We start from the raw sequence: 17,382 nt of genomic DNA, 5'->3' as shown, positions 1-17,382 counted from the left end.
AAATCATGCAGTCTGAACTTGGCATAAGGGGTTGTTTCCTGGTTTTATAAGTTGGATAAGAGCGCCACCTGGTGGATAATAGTGGAAATACGGATTGCCAGAAAAACTCGTCATTGATAGGGAAGTGGTTTCTCTTAAAGGGACACTCCACTTTTTTAAAATATGCTCATTTTCCAGCTCCCCTAGAGTTAAACATTTGATTTTTACATTTGAGTTTTACCGTTTTTGAATCCATTCAGCTGATCTCCGGGTCTGGCGGTACCACTTTTAGCATAGTATAGCTCCTAGCCATATTGGCCTAGAAAATCGCAACTTTTAATTTTCCATCGGCCCTAGTATATGACATAACTACAGAAGAAGAAACAGAAGAAACTCTTTGATTATTTTTTTAGTGCAATGCTAATGGTCTAATCAGATTCAATAAATTATGCTAAGGTATGCTAAAAGTGGTACCGCCAGATCCAGAGATCAGCTGAATGGATTCAAAAACGGTAAAAATCAAATGTGTAACTCTAGCGGAGCTGGAAAATGAGCATATTTTCCAAAAAAGTGGAGTGGCCCTTTTATTTACTTGATTAACTCTAACATTTTTTTTGCAAATTAACTTGTCAATGGCGGGGAAAGAGTTAACAGTAATCTAATCTTCCTTTTTGTACAGCAGAGCAAAACATTTTTTTACACATTTACATTATAAATTTAGTCTATGCATTTTGGAGCAATTTAAAACTCAAAACTGCAAGGTTTCACTCCATACACGTGTCTAAACAATTAAGGCGTTTCTGTGAGCCCCATACAGAAACCTCAGATTATCAGTCTTGCTCAGACACTTTTGCTTTGCATTAACACAATCTTATGGGCACAAGTTTCTATGAGAGAAAAATCATTAAAGCTGACCTCATTTTCCACTTTATGCAGTGGCAGATAGTCAAAGTCTTGTAAAGTAAAGAAACTTTTTATCTGGCTTTGCATTATTTAGTAAAAGAAGACTGACTAAGCCTAGAATCAAATACTTCCAGGAAAATTTGACTAAGTCAGGAGTAAAGCCACAGAAGCAAACATAAACCTAGGGCCCAGGGCTTGACATTAACACCTGCCAACCCGCCAATTGCGGGTAGATTCCGGCTGTGGCGCGTAAGACAGCCAATCCCACTAGCCACTTTGCCAGGTTGAATATATTTTTATTTTAGTTTCTTTAAAAATTATGCCAAATTACAAACAATGCGCAATGCAACACTGGGACCTGTGTATTAAACAATAGCTACACATCAGATCATACAGGTTTAGAAAAGACATAGGCCTAAATAGTAAATACAGGGTCAATTTTTAGATTTCAGTCAAGGATTTTTAAACATAACATATATATATTTTTAAAAGAGGTCAGAAAAGAATGTGCTGTTAGCAAAAATGGAAAATTTACCCAGAACATGGGATAAAAACAGCATTGGATCAACAGATAGCAATTCATTCTGAACATCAGAGTACCGCCAGGTGAGTTGAGCCTATGAACTGCGGTGAATCTGATGAAAGCAGAGGGCATTGTGGGTATTAAGGGGGCAGAAACGCCAATAAGCACCTCTCTCCACCCCTCTTATACAGAAAAGATAGAAGCAAGCGAGCACCACAGCGGTGAGTGATTCATGGATTGGCACTGCAACTCAGTCTGTTCTGTTTCTAAAAATGTCTCTGGGTCAAACACACACACAAATGCACACACACACACAAATTTACACACCTGTTGCCTGGCAACAGGAATGCTCTCATGATCAAATGATGGTAGGGAAAGTAAAAGGGATGGAATAGAGAAACAGAGAGCAATAGTCAAAGAGAGCGAGAGAGAAAGAGAGAGTCATGTGTCACAGGCCCAAAGGCCTGCTGTCAGTCACTTTGATTTCAGTGTGGCGGTAAGACACGGTGTTCCCTCTGATTTAAACGCAGAAATCAAAAAGACCTCGTCTGCCTAAACAGCCCTCCAATCCAAACACCATCCCAGTGATAAACAGGCCATCATCCTTCTGACACCGCTGCACCCACTCAAACCTCTCCCTCTGTTATTAGACGATCCAAGGGGAAATACGGATTTGACTTCTGTGGTTTTGTCTGGCCACAGCTGCAGTTATTCGGCTTAAGTATCTATTATTGTCATTATCGCAAACAGCATCAGCGACAAAAATATCCTTTTTCCTCATCATACTTAGAATCAAATCTGGTGTTCTGGATGCATCAACTGTAATACAGCTGGCTTGACGATATTCTGAGACAGAATGTGCCGATAAGACAGAAGATTGCAAAGGAAATTGAGTTTTAAAGCAATATAAATACAAGTTGGACACTCAAAGCAGTTTGTCCCTAAGGATATCAAAGAGAACAAGACAGAAAGGCTGTATTTGGAAAGCTTGAGATGTAAAGGTTTGATACCGACTGAAAACTGAGTTATGAGTGTCAGAATTAATATGAATGATAAAGGATAGACTTTTTATTAAAAATGAAGGAAAGTAAGTGTTGCTACTGTTTTCACATACAGTGAGGTGAGCCAATAACAACACAGAGGATTCACATACTACAGGTAGTCTACAGGTACAGTAACAAATTTTTCTACATGCATCAAAAAGGAAAATTGAGGTTATAATTTCTAGTTTTGAAATGTTTAAGTGACACTTATTCAAATATACACACAACAGTCTAGCATTAAATCGGGTGCAAATACAAATGTAGATGTAAAGATGCAAATCCAACTAATCAAATTAAAGATAAATTCATAAAATCTCCTGCGGACAGCTTATCTCAATATACATTTTATGTAGCAAAGGTCTGGTTCAACTTGCATGCTAATGGAAAACTCCCTGCTACCCTAGCTACATGATAGACTGATAATATAATAATGGAAATGACTGAAGTAAATATTAAAAACAAGTGACAGAGCCACAGGCAGCTGAGCTTTGCTTGTGTACAGGGAATACAAATATGGACCCTGTTTCAGCTGTCCTGTCGAAACAGGCTCAATCTGAATCAGTCTCAATCAGGCTCAATCTGAATTAGTCTTAATCAGGCTCAATCTGAATCGAGCACAGTCTGAATCAGGCAAAATCTGAATCAGTCTCCGTTTCAATCAGCCTTAATCTGAATCAAACACATAAGGCAAAATCTGAATCAGCATCAAACTCAATCTGAATCAGCCTCAGATTCAATCAGGCTAAAGTAGGCGAAGTAGTGCTTTTTACATACTTTATAGTATGGAAGTAGGCGGTTTGGGACGCAGCGCCAAACTGGGCAAAATCTGAAGGAGCCTCAGTCTGAATCAAGCACAGTGTGAATCAGGCACAATCTGAAACAGCCAAAGACTCATGCACTCCCATTCTGAATAAAGCACAGTCTGAATAGGGCTCAGTCTGAATCAGGCTCATTCTGAATAACCTCAGACTTAATCAGTCTTAATATATATTTGTCTCAATCAGGCTCAATCTGAATCAGTCTATGTCTGTAACAGGCTCAGTCTGAATCAGGCAAAATCTGAATCAGGCTCAGATTCAATCAGGCTCAATCTGAATCAAACACAGTCTGATCAGGCAAAATCTGAATCAAGCACAGTCTGAATCAGGCAAAATCTGAATCAGCCTCAGTCTCAAACAGGCTCAATCTGAATCAAGTCTCAATCTGAATCAAGCACAGTCTAAATCAAGTAAAATCGGAATCAGCCTCAGACTTAATCAGGCTCAATCTGAAACGTCTCAATCTGAATCAGGCTCAATCTGAATAAGCCTCAGACTCAATCAGGCTCAATCTGAGTAAAGGTGTACTCACACTATCCAAACCAAACCGCGCTTGTGCACGTTTGACCCCCAAAGCCTGGATTGTTTGACCAGTGTTATCACTCTGTACCGTGCCGGGGTACCACTCACCTTCATCTGCCTCCGTAAAAAACATTTGATGCGCGCAGCGGGGTTACGTGAATGTCCGAGCTGCACACGTGACAGATCAACTAAGAAATATGATGACATGTGAGAGGGCTGTCTGTAATCGCGCGCCAAACGACTACGAATAAAAAACACAGACTTATCATTACGGTGGGTTCCAGTGTTAAGAGAGTGCTTTACTTCCTGCTTTTTTCAAAACAATCGCATCTTAATGACGAAAGCGGGCCTGGGCTCGGATCGATAAAAGTACAATGTGAGTGCGTGCATCTGGAGAAGTAGGGAGTGGTGACAATCGCGCTGGGGCATGGTTTGGTTTGGTTTGGATAATGTGAGTGCGCCCTAAGTCTTTGTCTAAATCAGGCTCAGCTGGTGAAACACATCTTAACAGAGAAGAAGCTCTGTGAAAAAAGTCCCCATGGTCTCAAAAGGGATAAACTGTCGCCTTCACACATCTACGATAACTGTAAAGGATGGAGTCGGTGGGAAAGATAGACTTTTCTCTGCGATATAATTCTTTGTGCCACAGTAAGGCGCGACTAATGCCTTGATTCAGAGCTGCTATATCTAGAGCGCTACAGAGGCACAGAGTATGAGAGGCATTCATTACAACTGCAGTGATTCTACCAAAGATACCAGCATTCAGATTACACAGCTAATTGTGCTCTGACAGGAAGCAGTAGACAGATGAGAACCAAACCAAACTCTGGTTTCCCCAATTACAAACTTACGCCTTTCACATGGTTGCTTTAAAGGCTGGAGAAAGTTTTCATCCGAGAAAGCACAGTGGTAGATATTTATACACTCATTGGAACTCAAAATGATAACATAACGTAAAAAGAGCTCTTAACAAATAGTGAGACAGATAAGAGTGCAGAAAACTTTACAATCTACATTAGGGAGAGGCCACTTAAGGGCGATTTATACTCGTGCGTAGGTCCTACGGCGTAGCAGCGACGGCGTAGGTTCCGCGTCGGTTTTCATTTATACTTGTGCGTCGCCGTCCGCGTCGACGTGCAAAGACACGCGAAACCGCTGGTTGGCAGTAATCACGCGTGTAACCACAGTAGCAGCAGAAGTCGTCACAGAAGAAGAAGCTAAGCAAGTTAACCCACAAACGAAGAAAAAATAGCAACTTGTTGTGTATAATTTGAGAAGACCAGCAATGATGTAAGTAAATAAACAGCGACTTATGTTGCAGTTTTAGTTAAATCACTCCTCGACTTGGCTCATCTTTGTTTTCACCGTCTCAACCGGAAATACCTATGACGCAGTTTTTTTTACCTGACGGGAGGGGTTCTGGTGGACCAATCACAGAGCTTGCGGTCCGCGTAGGTCCGACGCGCTGTTAGGAATTTTGTGAGGTGCGCGTCAGTCTACCCAGAGCTACGCACAGGCTACGGATAGCCTACGCCGTAGCTACGGCGTAGCACCTACGCACGACTATAAATCGCCCTTTATTCAAGCAGTCTATGTATTGTGTTATCTTGTTCGTTATACTCTTAAATATGTAGAAAAAGACCCTTAAAAATCAACTTCAGGAGGCAACTATTAGCAACTATTTTGTAATCTGACACACTGTCACCAGCTAGAGATCAGCTTGTTTAACACAACATATACAGAAAAATATACAGTATAATAGAAAATCACAGTTCTTACCTTTCTCCAGTGTGGTGATGCCCATGGAGGGTTGCCCCAGTCCTGTCTTCCTCTCCCATTTGCCTTCATCAGGGTGATACACTTCTACTGAAGCCAGTGGGCTTTGTTGTTCATCCATGCCCCCCATGACCATCAGTTGATCTCCAACTGCCACGGCCGATGCCCCCGCCCGGGCAGTGGGGAGAGGGGGTAGTTCGCACCATCTCTGGCTCTCCAAATCCAAAACCTCGGCCGAGTCCAGGGGCAAGCCGTTCTCTCTGCAACCCCCCAGCACATACAGCCGTCCGGCCCAGAGCACGGGCGTGCAGTACACTCTGTTCGTGGCCATAGGGGGGAACACCTCCCAGTACAACGACTTCACCGGGCTCAAAGCCATCTCTGGGACAGGCATTGCTCCAGGATGGCACGCCGGCAACAGAGCATGACACGGGCACAGGGGGATGAGAAAAGCAAACAACAAAGCAAATACATAAACAAACCGTGAAGCTCGAGAGCCAGAGAGGCTGCAACTGTCAGACTTCAATTCGAGCTCTCCTTCACTCGGAGCCAGCAGGTAGCTAGGGGTGGGATAAAGCGTTTTCTTCTGCTTGAAGAACTAACTCTCACTCCCACTTCACGATTTATTCATTTTTGTCACCTTTGTTAAACAGTGTTTCCAGCCCGTTAAATGTCTTCAGCGGCGTCCGCTAGTAAAACATGTGCTGTAAAGAACGGCCAAAGAAATGCAAGTTTAACGCAAAATAATCTCCTTTAATTTATCCACGTGAAATGTGTAACAGGATTTGGGATTCTGTGTAGTCCTGCCAAATGTGTCGGTAAGACCCTCAAGCCCGGCGCAGAGAGAAAGCGATAATCCCACCAATCAAAAATAAGATCCACAGTTTGCTGAGGGCTGTAAGAAGAGAAGAAAGCTTGTGGGCTGACCTGATCCTTTCTGATGGACGAAGATCCCCAACACCAATTCTAATAAACCATGTAATTCAATGGCCTGAGCGCTGACATTTACCAATCACTATTGCTGCCGGGAGATCGACGGTAGACATGGATTATGTGTGTGTGTGAGAGTAAAGGTGGTAGGCCAGTGATGTTCACAGAGCAGCAGTCTGGCCCTCTCCAAAGGTCACTGCATCTGCAGGGATCCAGAGTCCCATGCAGTCATTGAACCAGAATCTAATTCAGAACCGTGCATCATTAATTAAAGGCTTCATTATAAATGGGACATTACACTAGGGAAGAGAGAGAGGAAAGAACCACAGGAAAGGTATGAGAGGTTACCGTGGAAGGGAGAAAGAGTCAGGTGGGTGAATGAGGCGCGCGTGTAGATGCAGGGCTCCTCAGGGGCAAATGCACAGATAGAAAGGATAAGACGAATGAAAACGAGAAAGAGAGATTTGTGAGGCTACAGATGTGAACGTGTCTCTATATCAATGGTTCTCAAAGTGTGGCTCAGGGATATCATGTGATCTAAAAGCAAATAAAATAAAATAAAATCCTCAATAAAATGCACCAACACTGATTATTAATCGACTACTGAATCAACTTATATATGTGGGCATTGAAAACATTTGGGCCATTTGTTTACATTTGGCTTATTTTTCGATTTGTTTAGTTAATTTGAATTAAATAGAATAAAAACAGCAGTCTGGCCAAATGAAAGCTTGATGACTTAATACAACTTGAAAAAGTTTGATAAGCACCGCTCTGTATGCTTTATATCCAGATGTTTCCAAACCAATTTGACTTTATTATTACGATTTTGCTGATGATGTTGAGCCCAAGGCACATGCCACAAAACACTGTTTTGTTAGCAATCCCTGTTGTCCAATCTCTAACTCCTTTCTTCAGACATTATTCCATACAGAAAAGAGGAATGTCCTCTGGGAACTGTGGTCCCTTTACGATGGGGTCACTGGGATTTTCCAGAATGCCTGTCTGCAATGCCTAGAAACAGACAGAGAAAATGAACAAATTAATAGGATAAAGAGAGTAAAAACCCAGTAATAATGAGACGAAGAGATGGAAAGAAGAGGAGAAACAGATGTTTATGTCATGTCCTATCCATCCAACAACTTGAAGAAACAATGTTTTGCATAAACACTGTTACGACTGAGGCTAAAATGCAACACACAATAAAGCTAGAATGACAAAAATACAGACTTTGATAAGCCTGAGTATCATTTCCTGTACCTTCTCAGTGAGAGATTTAACTTGTGTTATTTGGTTTAAAAAAGCTTTTTGAACCTGTCTGTAATGGTGTCCTAACCTACAAAATTGATTTTCTATGAAGTGCCTGCTCAGAGGAAGAAAAATCAACACTGCTCTCTTCACACTAACTGAATTTACACTTGCACCCTTAAAAGAAAAAATGCTGTAAGGTAAAAGCAGTTTTTGTGCTGAGAAGCTTGTTTTGCATCTTATTGATTTTGCAAAACTGGCAACAACAACAATGCGTATGAATTCTGCAATTTCATAGTAAGAATTACACAGGAAGTCTTTGATGCGGTGTGTTCAAGAATAAAGGTGGTTTTATGGTCAGAAATTATTTTAGTGGTCCTGACCAGCTCTCAAGTGCCCTCAAAAACCGTATCAGTCCAGCTTAACCAGTTTGGTTGGTATGGAAAACCAGTTTAAACCACCTAGGTAAAGGGTTATTAGACAACAACTATTTCTACCATTTTACTGTAGGTACAATATGTGACAAAAGGCAGTCTAGTAAAAAGCCCTGCAATGACAAAAGACTGACAGCAGTTGAAGAAAGAGTATTTGTGTTCATGTTCTCTCTTCCGCACCGCTGGATGAAGTGTGCGCTTTGTGAGTCTTTGTTTAGCATCAGCATGTGGAGGCAGAAAATAACTATTTCCTAATGGGCCAAAACTCATGGCATCTTTAGCATTACTGATGTCATCCATATGACGCAAACTACACTGACACGCACACAAATTAGGTGGTGAATAGCAGGGGACGGGATGACCAGTCAGGTACAGTTTGCAAACATACTTAAAAGAAAAAAGCACAGTTTTTCAATATTTTACTATGTTCTTACTAGGGGTGGCACGGTCCATGAAAAAAATCCGAACCGTTCGGTTCGCTTGTCTCGGTTCGGAGCGCGTGTGTACCGCACGGTTCAACGGTTCATGGCATGCGCAATGTAGTCTCATGCCCTGTATGTGACCTCAGATAGCGTGTTTCCCTTTCGCGCGAAAGAAGAGGTGACTGGTTTGGAGTATAAGTACTGCGGGTTATGTTACGTGTAGAAATGGCAAGTGGGAGAGAAAAGGAAGTCTGCCCGCAGTTGGAGGATGCGCCAGCGTCGTATAAGTTTGGTGTGTGGAAACATATTTTTATTTCATGTTACTTATGATGACAGCGGAAATAAAACAATAGATAGAACTGCAGTCTATGGGTTGAATATGCTCCAACAGCCACAGGAGATCGCCTTCTCTCCGACCATTTATCTAATCTGAGGTACTGACAACAATGTTTTACGTCTTTTCATATTCAGCGCTATTTTTAGCCTTTCATTGATAAAATTAAAGCGGCTGATTTCCGCGTAGTTTCATTTTGCTAGCGTGTGAAAGTTGCGCGATCTTATTTCATAAATTGCCCCTCAAAGTAATCAGGACAGAAGTAGTCAAAAGTGGACAAAAGAGAGTTAAAGAGATTTTAATATTACAGGTGCAAAGGTTATGTTTCTCTCTCGTCCACATAAACTCTCAGTATTAAAGCAGCCTCTCAGTGATAAATCTAAGAGCTACACTGAAGTTGGCATTTTAATAAATGCAAGTTATCTTTGTGTGCTAAAAATGCACATAAAGTTTATGTAGATGGCAATACACATTCTCTTTTTTGCCAATTAAATGAAAAGCATGTTGAAATCATCAATGTCTTCCCTCTTGCTCTATCAAAATCTCACCTGGCTTTCCTCAGAGATGGTCCAATGTGCTTAAAGTCAAATTCAGTTTGTGCATGATTACATGATATAACTTTTTTTAATACTGTATCCTAAATTATGGATAATTAATACATTAATAAGATAATACATTTCTGGAGTGTTAAAAATTTAAAGAAAAAATAACAACAAGAACCGTACTGAACCGTGAACCGTGACCATAGAACCGTGATACGAACCGAACCGAGGGTTTTGTGAACCGTGCCACCCCTAGTTCTTACCTCAACTTAGATTAATTAATCCATACCTATCTTTTTTCAATGTGTACACTTAATCTTTGTACAGCACGTCGTGAATGTGTTAGCAATTAGCCTAGCCTATTTAATTCCTATGGCTCCAAACAGGGATGAATTTAGAAGCCACCAAACACCTCAATGTTTTCCCTATTTAAAGACTGTTACATGAGTAGTTACACGAGTAAGTATGGTGGCACAAAATACAAATTTAAATGAATGGGGCTAGGCTAAATGCTAACACATTCAAGAAGTGCTGTACAAAGATTAAAAGTGCACGCATTGATAAAATATAGGTATGTATTAATTCATCTAAGTTGAGCTAAGAACATAGTGAAATATTGAAAAACGGTGGTGTTTTCCTTTAAAGCAAAATTTGTAACCAAGTGTTTTTGCAAAATAATTGGAAAAACTGCACTTTTCTGTGTATTTTGGGTGCATTAGATTACAACAGGTATCCTACCAGAGGAACCATCAGTGATCCAACCAGAAAGTGGATACACATTTAATCCTACTTTTCACTTTTAATCCTACAATGTATGATTATTTCTTAAAACCAAATGTTGTGTTCTTTAGCAGGGGCGTCATGCACCAATTTTTTTTAAGGGGGCATAGTGTGCACAGCTCACATAAATTTGTGCATACACAAACATTGAACGAAATTATAGAGCTTTCAGTCTTTTCCATGGCACTTACATTTCTAACAATTTGAACACCCTTGCTTTTATGCAAAAACCTCCAAAATAAAAGTGTTGACTAACTTTCATATCAAATACTATCAGAATAATGACATTTTGGTATCATATTTACATGAAACGGCATGTTTTATTTATTAAAGTTTTAATAAATGACTTGTTTAATTGTGTCATTAATGCATTTTGCACAACAACTGAATTATCCTATAAAATTAATGTAATTTTAAATTCATAAAGTATATAAACAACGAAAATTACATAAGCTATAGCCACGTGATTGATTTTATTTTTCAATAATGATTTAAAAAAAATGTAGATAAAATTATTAGAGGAACGCATTAATGCATCAAATGTTACCTCATGAACATGTGTGATTCCGCGCCCCCGTGAACTCTCCCGAACTTTGGCGTTGTACCAAGAAGATTAAGCTAGAAATCTACTAATATAACGTTGAGACGGTCACATTTTAAACCATACATTTTCTACACAGAGGAGGTTAACTGCACATTACCGTATTGGGGTTTGGAAATGTCGTGAGCGTTTCTTACACGTTTTAATTCCTCAGATAGCAAAATGCAACAGCAAAGAGCCTCGTGAGCGCGCTCAAACGCTGATGACGTCTGCGACTGCGCAGTCTGCAGCGCCTGCCCCCAAAGTAGTAATGTAACACAATTAAAACACTATAAAACGGCGAAAATCTCAGATAAGTGACAAGGATGCAGTACAGAATTGATAATATTGTGCGTATTAAACAGATTAAAAGTCAAATAACAGATTAATGGACGCTTCTTTGATTTTGAGATGCATGCAAAATCCATTTGGGTCATAAAACCAAGGGGGCACGTGCCCCCTCAGTTTGAATGGGCTTGACGCCTCTGTTCTTTAGACATATTAGGGTCTGAATCCATGTAAGGGCCACAACAAATAGACAGACAAATGAATAACATCATTATGCGCTGGTGAACGTGTACCTGTAGAAAATCCTATCGACTTGAATATGAATTCATTATGATGCTTAATTAATCTGATGAATTTGAATTGCTAAGCAGCGCAAGAATCAAAACCTAAAATGGAAACAAGGTTAAACATCCTAATCCCTGAATCAGATCAACACAATACTGAATAAAAAGACAAATTGTCCTTGTCCCAGTTACTAAAATGGCCAACAGTTCAGTAGAACTGGCTATTGCTGATTTGTAGAAGTCTTAAAGATGAGTTAAAGGTCACGTTCTTCCTGATCCCATTTTTCCAACTTTAGTTAGTGTGTAATGTTGCTGTTAGGGCATAAATAATACCTGCAAAATGATAAAGCTCACTTTTCTTTAACAGAATTCACCTTTCAAAGCCTACAGCGAGCGGCCGGTTTGGACTACAGCCCTCTACTTCCCGATTGAATGACGTCAATAAAACAGTTTTTGACTAAACTCCGCCCACAGGAATACGTCAGTCATCAGCTTTGGCTCAACGGCTCTGCTAGGCTAAGCTGCTGTTCAATCACAACACATTAAACCAACTACACAATCAGAACTCGTTACATATTTCTGAAGGAGGGACTTCATAGAACAAGGAAGAAATCATCAGTTTTTGAAAACAGCGGTATTAATTTGTGTGAAAAATACCACGTTTTTTACGTGTGAAACATGAACACGTGTTATATTGCGCACTGTAAACACAATCAAAGCTTCAATAGCACAGAAAGAACGGCACCTTTAAAGTCATCAGCTGTGGCAGTCTGATTTGTGCCAGATAACGTTTAAAAGGCTGATCAGCCTTAGGGGCTGGACACACCAAAACTTTTAAACGCGGGTGAAAACGCCTTGAGGACGCCGAATGCCAGCTGTTTATCAGCTGAGTGCCAGCTTTCTTCAGCTGAGCGTTTGGGAGCTGTGATACTTCAGCTGTGAGCTGGTTGGTTGCTGTGGTAATGTCCCGCCCCTCCTCCACTGTGATTGGGCGGCCGGGTGAGAACTGACATTGACGAGCGGAGCTTTTCTCCCAAAGTTGAATCTCTTTCAACTCTCGATGCTCAGCGCCGAGCGCGGAAAAACCGCCGAGCGCCGGTTTTCAGCGTGGAAAAAACCCGCTAGCTGCTGGCTTATTTGAAAAACGCAGAGCTTCCATTGGAAACAATTGAAAACATGCGCCGGCCCCGAGCGTAAAAGTTTTGGTGTACACGACCCCTAAGGGGGCGTGAACACCAAAGCTTTTACACGCTGGCGGCCAGCGTATGTTTTCAATTTTTTCCAATGGAAGCGTGACGCTTTTTAAAAAACAGCAGCTTTTAAAAAACAGCAGCTGGAGGTTTTTTGTTACGCTGATCTGCGTTTTTTCTGTGTTCAGCGCGGAGCATCGAGAGTTGAAAAATTTTCAACTTGAGTGAAAAGCTCAGCTTGTCAATGTCAGTTCTCACCTGGCCGCCCAATCACAGTGGAGGAGGGGCGGGACAAATATCACAACAACCAACTGGCGCAACGTACAACAACTGATAAAAAAGCAGAAGTATCACAGCAACCAAAGTGCTCAGCTGAAGAAAGCTGGCAGTCTGCTCAAAAAAGCTGGCATTTCAGCAGCATTTAAAAGCTTTGGTGTGCACACCCCCTAAATCTCACAAATTTAAACTTGATCCGGTTCGAGCTTATGTAATCTCTTCCTATCATCCTTTCAAAATCTGAATGTTTCATTCCTGCTAATATTTACAATCTGTCTGATCACACTGTGTATTGTTCTCTTCCCTTGTTTTGATTCTCCACTAGTGTCCTTGACTGCTGTCTATCACAAGAGACCCCGCATTTCTCAGGCATTTAGCCTAAGGCACGACAACATGATTACTTCTGCCTAAGAGCTTCAAAGGATGAGTAGGCTGAGCTGGTGGGGCACTAGGGATCATACAGGCTGCATTCAAAACAGAATCAAAGTAACAAGCAGCATTGGGTGTAATGGAATGCTAAGTATTTTCACTGTAATGGCCGTTTCACACGGTACGCGGTAAGCGGCAAAATCGCCGCGCGGCTTCAGCTTTTCTCTTGTATTGGAAGCGTTTTGTGCAGTATTTAGTCCAAATATGTTTATCTTCAACGGAGCCTGTCATGAAGTACCATGTCCGGAGAAGGAATAGGATTTTGGGTGCACGAGCAAGGCGTGTGGACCAACTCCGCTTCACCTCTGTAACCGCCCCCGTTTTGCCGCTTTCTGCACGTCTCCTCTCACTTATCAAGTTATTTCCTTACGAGGGGGGGGATACTCTGTGTTTCAGGCTCATTCCCTGCTCAGAGCCCTCTCCCCGGACAGCACGCCAAATATGTTTACTAATTTAATTCTTTTAACTTATTTGTAAGTGTGAACTCGTGAAACACTCGCGGTTGCCGCATACCGTGTGAAACGGCCTTTAGAGTAAGGTAAGTTGGATCTGAAATTAAAAAAATACTTCAATTGGCAACCCCTAAAAATGAATATTGAAAATGTTACCAACTGAAGTAATATTTAAAAGTAGTTTTTTACCTTAAAATTTTCATTTAAAGTGCACCTATTTCATTGCTAAAAAACAACATTATTTTGTGTATTTGGTATAATACAATGTGTTCGCGTGGTTTATGGTTAATTAAAAAAACACATTATTTTCCACATACCATACATTTTTGTAGCTCCAGATTTCACTCTCTTCCTGAACCGTACTGATTTGTAAAGCTCTGTGTCCCTGATTGGCCAGCTAATTGGCCTAAATACCTCTGATGTCAGCCAAATGTGACGCTCCTTACCATGTTTGAAAGATTCGGTCACAATGCAATGCTAACAGGAGTTAACTTACAGGCTGAGTCCGAAGCGGAAGGAATTATGATAATGTCGGACTTTACTACATCACCAATCCCAGGAAGTAAACTGTTGCCTACAATCCGTGTGTTTGAAAAGAGATTTACTTTGGAGATGATTGCGTCATCATTTACTTTGGGGTATGTACCTTTTGCATATCATTTACATACTAATTCACACTTATGCCTGGCTCACACTACAGGATTTTTTAAATCCTGGCAGATTATGAAATCTGGTTGCAGCACACACATAAGGAGAATCTTGTCAGATATTCTTCTCTCAAATCTTAAACATGCCCACACTACAGGAATTTAAAATCCTAGTGCATCACACACTAAAGGATATTATTAGGATTATCTTGCCAGAGCAAGCACTTCACGTCACCTCAGGAGAAGAGTATATAAAGGAATGAAGATTATGATACATTTATTATGATTTCTTTTTAAATATTTACAAAGTAGCAGATTTCATTTTGAAACCTAGGCGATTTCTCCTCCTCAGCTCTTGTTTATGGCAATGATCATGATATGTTTTAAGGATGTGTTATGCAGGCAGTGTTTGAATGCATACTGTAGATGTGTGCACAATCTAGCACCAACTCAGGTCTAGTCCTTATGCAAGATTTATTTAAATTTAAACATCTATTTAAAAACATATTTTAAATATAATTGGCTAGTCTATATATCACTTTTTTTTTTGCACATTTAGGAGTTACTATTAAGTGATGTATGCTATTTCTATCAATGCTCTGTTTTCCTGTTTCTTCCTGACAGGAATATTATTGTAGGTTTATAAGCATTGCTGCTAAATGACTTATGCTTGGTTAAACTCTATTTTGCACTGTTGTTTGCATTATTTAATTCCACTGTATATATACTGCTCTGCAGTGATATTATTTTTAGCTATATACTATGTAAATTCAATTTTTCTTGTTTATTCTTCTGAGGCTACTGGTCTTTGAGAGCTTCTAAACAAATTTCATTATAGTTTTATTATGACAGTAAAGTTTCTATTTTATTCTAATCTATTCTATCTTGCAGTGTAATGTCTAGTGTTAAATTCAGTATTTACATTACCAATGGTTCTGGACAAATATGTAATTTAATGTGAAACGTTGTTAGTCTGGATATGAGGCGCATCAGATTCACAAGTGTGCGGTGTTTCAGCAATCAGTTTCTGTGCGTTTGTGGAGCACGTCACAAAAAAGAACTGAAAATCGTCATATCAATTTAAATTCGTTTTGTTAATATGCTAATTATTTAAGTGCAACATATTTCGTGTATGCCTATTTATTTTATTAAATTTCCTCTATACACAGAATAGCTGCAGGTGCGTGATGTGACTGACCATCATCATGTTCTGTTGTTTTTAAGATATTTTAGATAATGTTTATAAAAGAGTGAACAACGTAAATCAAGCGAGGAATTCATTTCGATATTTTAAATCGCCTGTCTGCCCCAACGAGCTGCAGTTGTGGCGGAATGAAAGTAGAATGAAACATTAACTTCCACAAACTATTTCTCCGGCTGCGCTGTCTACCCGTACTGCAGCTTGTTTCGCGGTCCCGAAAGCTGTCAATCATCTCCGTATCTCATTGATTATTGTGAAAGTACTGACGTAATTATGCGGATTTAAAATCCTAAATATCAAACATGTTTGATAAGATCGGGGCGGCCCCGATTTGCTTGAGAGCATATCGCAAGGTGTAAGTTTAGAATTTTAAACGTCTCACATTACAGGATAATCTGGGCCGAACTTCGGAGCCGATCAAGGTCCATTGCCCGATTTTCCCTCGGATTCTCGGGAGGGGAAAATCGGGGTAAATTCGGCCCGATTATCCTGTGGTGTGAGCCAGGCATAACACACCAAAGGAAATGTGAAAACGTGAATCGGACAATAGGTGCCCTTTAAAGTAATGTATTTTCCCTGAAAAGTGCAGCATTTTTAATAATTGAATTACAGTTACTTGCATTTTATACTCCATATACTTTCAACAATTCTGTATGAAACAGTATCGGATTTAAAATAAAATGTATTAAAGTTTGCTTTAAAATGAATCCACTGAAAAAAGCAGTCTCTATAGACAGCCCAGGCTCCGCAAACTGCAACAAAAACAAAGTGGTCAAACCTTCCACCATGAAACATAACAAACGTGTTCCAGCCAATAAACGATAAGAAGGATTTGGGAGTGGGGGTTTGGCGCGTTCATGACTCTTTCAGAAAGCACGGAAGGGAGGGGGAGGGGAGGAGTTACGCCCCATTCAGACAGCCAACGACAAGCAGTAGCAGAGCGACGCGATCTCATTCATTTCGATGGAAACCTGGCGACTTCTGGCGACACGAGCGACAGCGACCGTTGGCGACAGTATGGGCGTGTCCAGCGACGCAAGAAAGTTAAGAAAAGTTTAACTTTATGCAAATGTCGAGCGACTTTCGGGAGCGACTACCAATAAGAAAACAGAGCAGTGGAGTTCACGTCATCCTTCTCTCGTCAGTTACTGGAGTGGATCGTACTCATTTGTTTATGACAAGCAGATTTAGAAACGCCTCATTGAAAGAGACAGGCGACACACAGCAATAACGTCGCTGGCTGTCTGAACGAGGGGTTAGCTACGCTCTGTTTTGTTTGAAAACACTTCGAACGCCAACAAGAAGTGACATCACACAGATTCGCTTAGACCGCCTTTAATTAGTGGTAAATCGCCATCACTTGCATTCAGATGGCACAGCATTTACTAAACAAAGCAGTAGTTCACTGACAATCGTGGTAATTTTGCATTAAAGGGATAGTTTGGCCAAAAATGATATTAAACCCATGATTTACTCACCCTCAAGCTGTCAGAGTTGCATATGTCCATCGTTTTTCAGACACATTTTCGGATATTTTATAAAATGTTTTAGATCTTTCAGTTGATTAAATGTAATGTTACGGGTCCACGACCTTCAAGTCCAAAAAAAGTGTGTCCATCCTTCACAAATTAAATCCAAACGGCTCCAGGATGATAAACAAAGGTCTTCTGAGGGTAATCCGCGCCATTTTGTTTAAGAAATATCCATATTTAAAACTTTATTAACGAAAATAAATACTTTCCGGTAGCGCTGCCATCTTAGACTCCTCTGTACTCAGGAGA

The 17,382-nt window shown here is 40.4% G+C and overlaps 1 protein-coding gene across 1 annotated transcript in view; it reads right to left on the bottom strand.

The window, feature by feature from the left end:
- The window catches only part of klhdc8b (kelch domain containing 8B), a 155,787-nt gene that overhangs the window by 116,750 nt on the left and 21,655 nt on the right, over positions 1-17,382 (bottom strand). Inside the window, exon 2 of the mRNA XM_065286029.1 lies at positions 5,568-7,508. Within this exon, the coding sequence (XP_065142101.1) occupies positions 5,568-5,958 (391 nt within the window). The 5' untranslated portion in view covers positions 5,959-7,508. The remainder of the gene's footprint in view (positions 1-5,567; positions 7,509-17,382) is intronic.

This window comes from Paramisgurnus dabryanus, chromosome 21 (genome assembly GCF_030506205.2).
Source record: "Paramisgurnus dabryanus chromosome 21, PD_genome_1.1, whole genome shotgun sequence".
NCBI classification, from domain to species: Eukaryota; Metazoa; Chordata; class Actinopteri; order Cypriniformes; family Cobitidae; genus Paramisgurnus; species Paramisgurnus dabryanus.
This window is presented reverse-complemented; position numbering and strand designations above follow the sequence as displayed.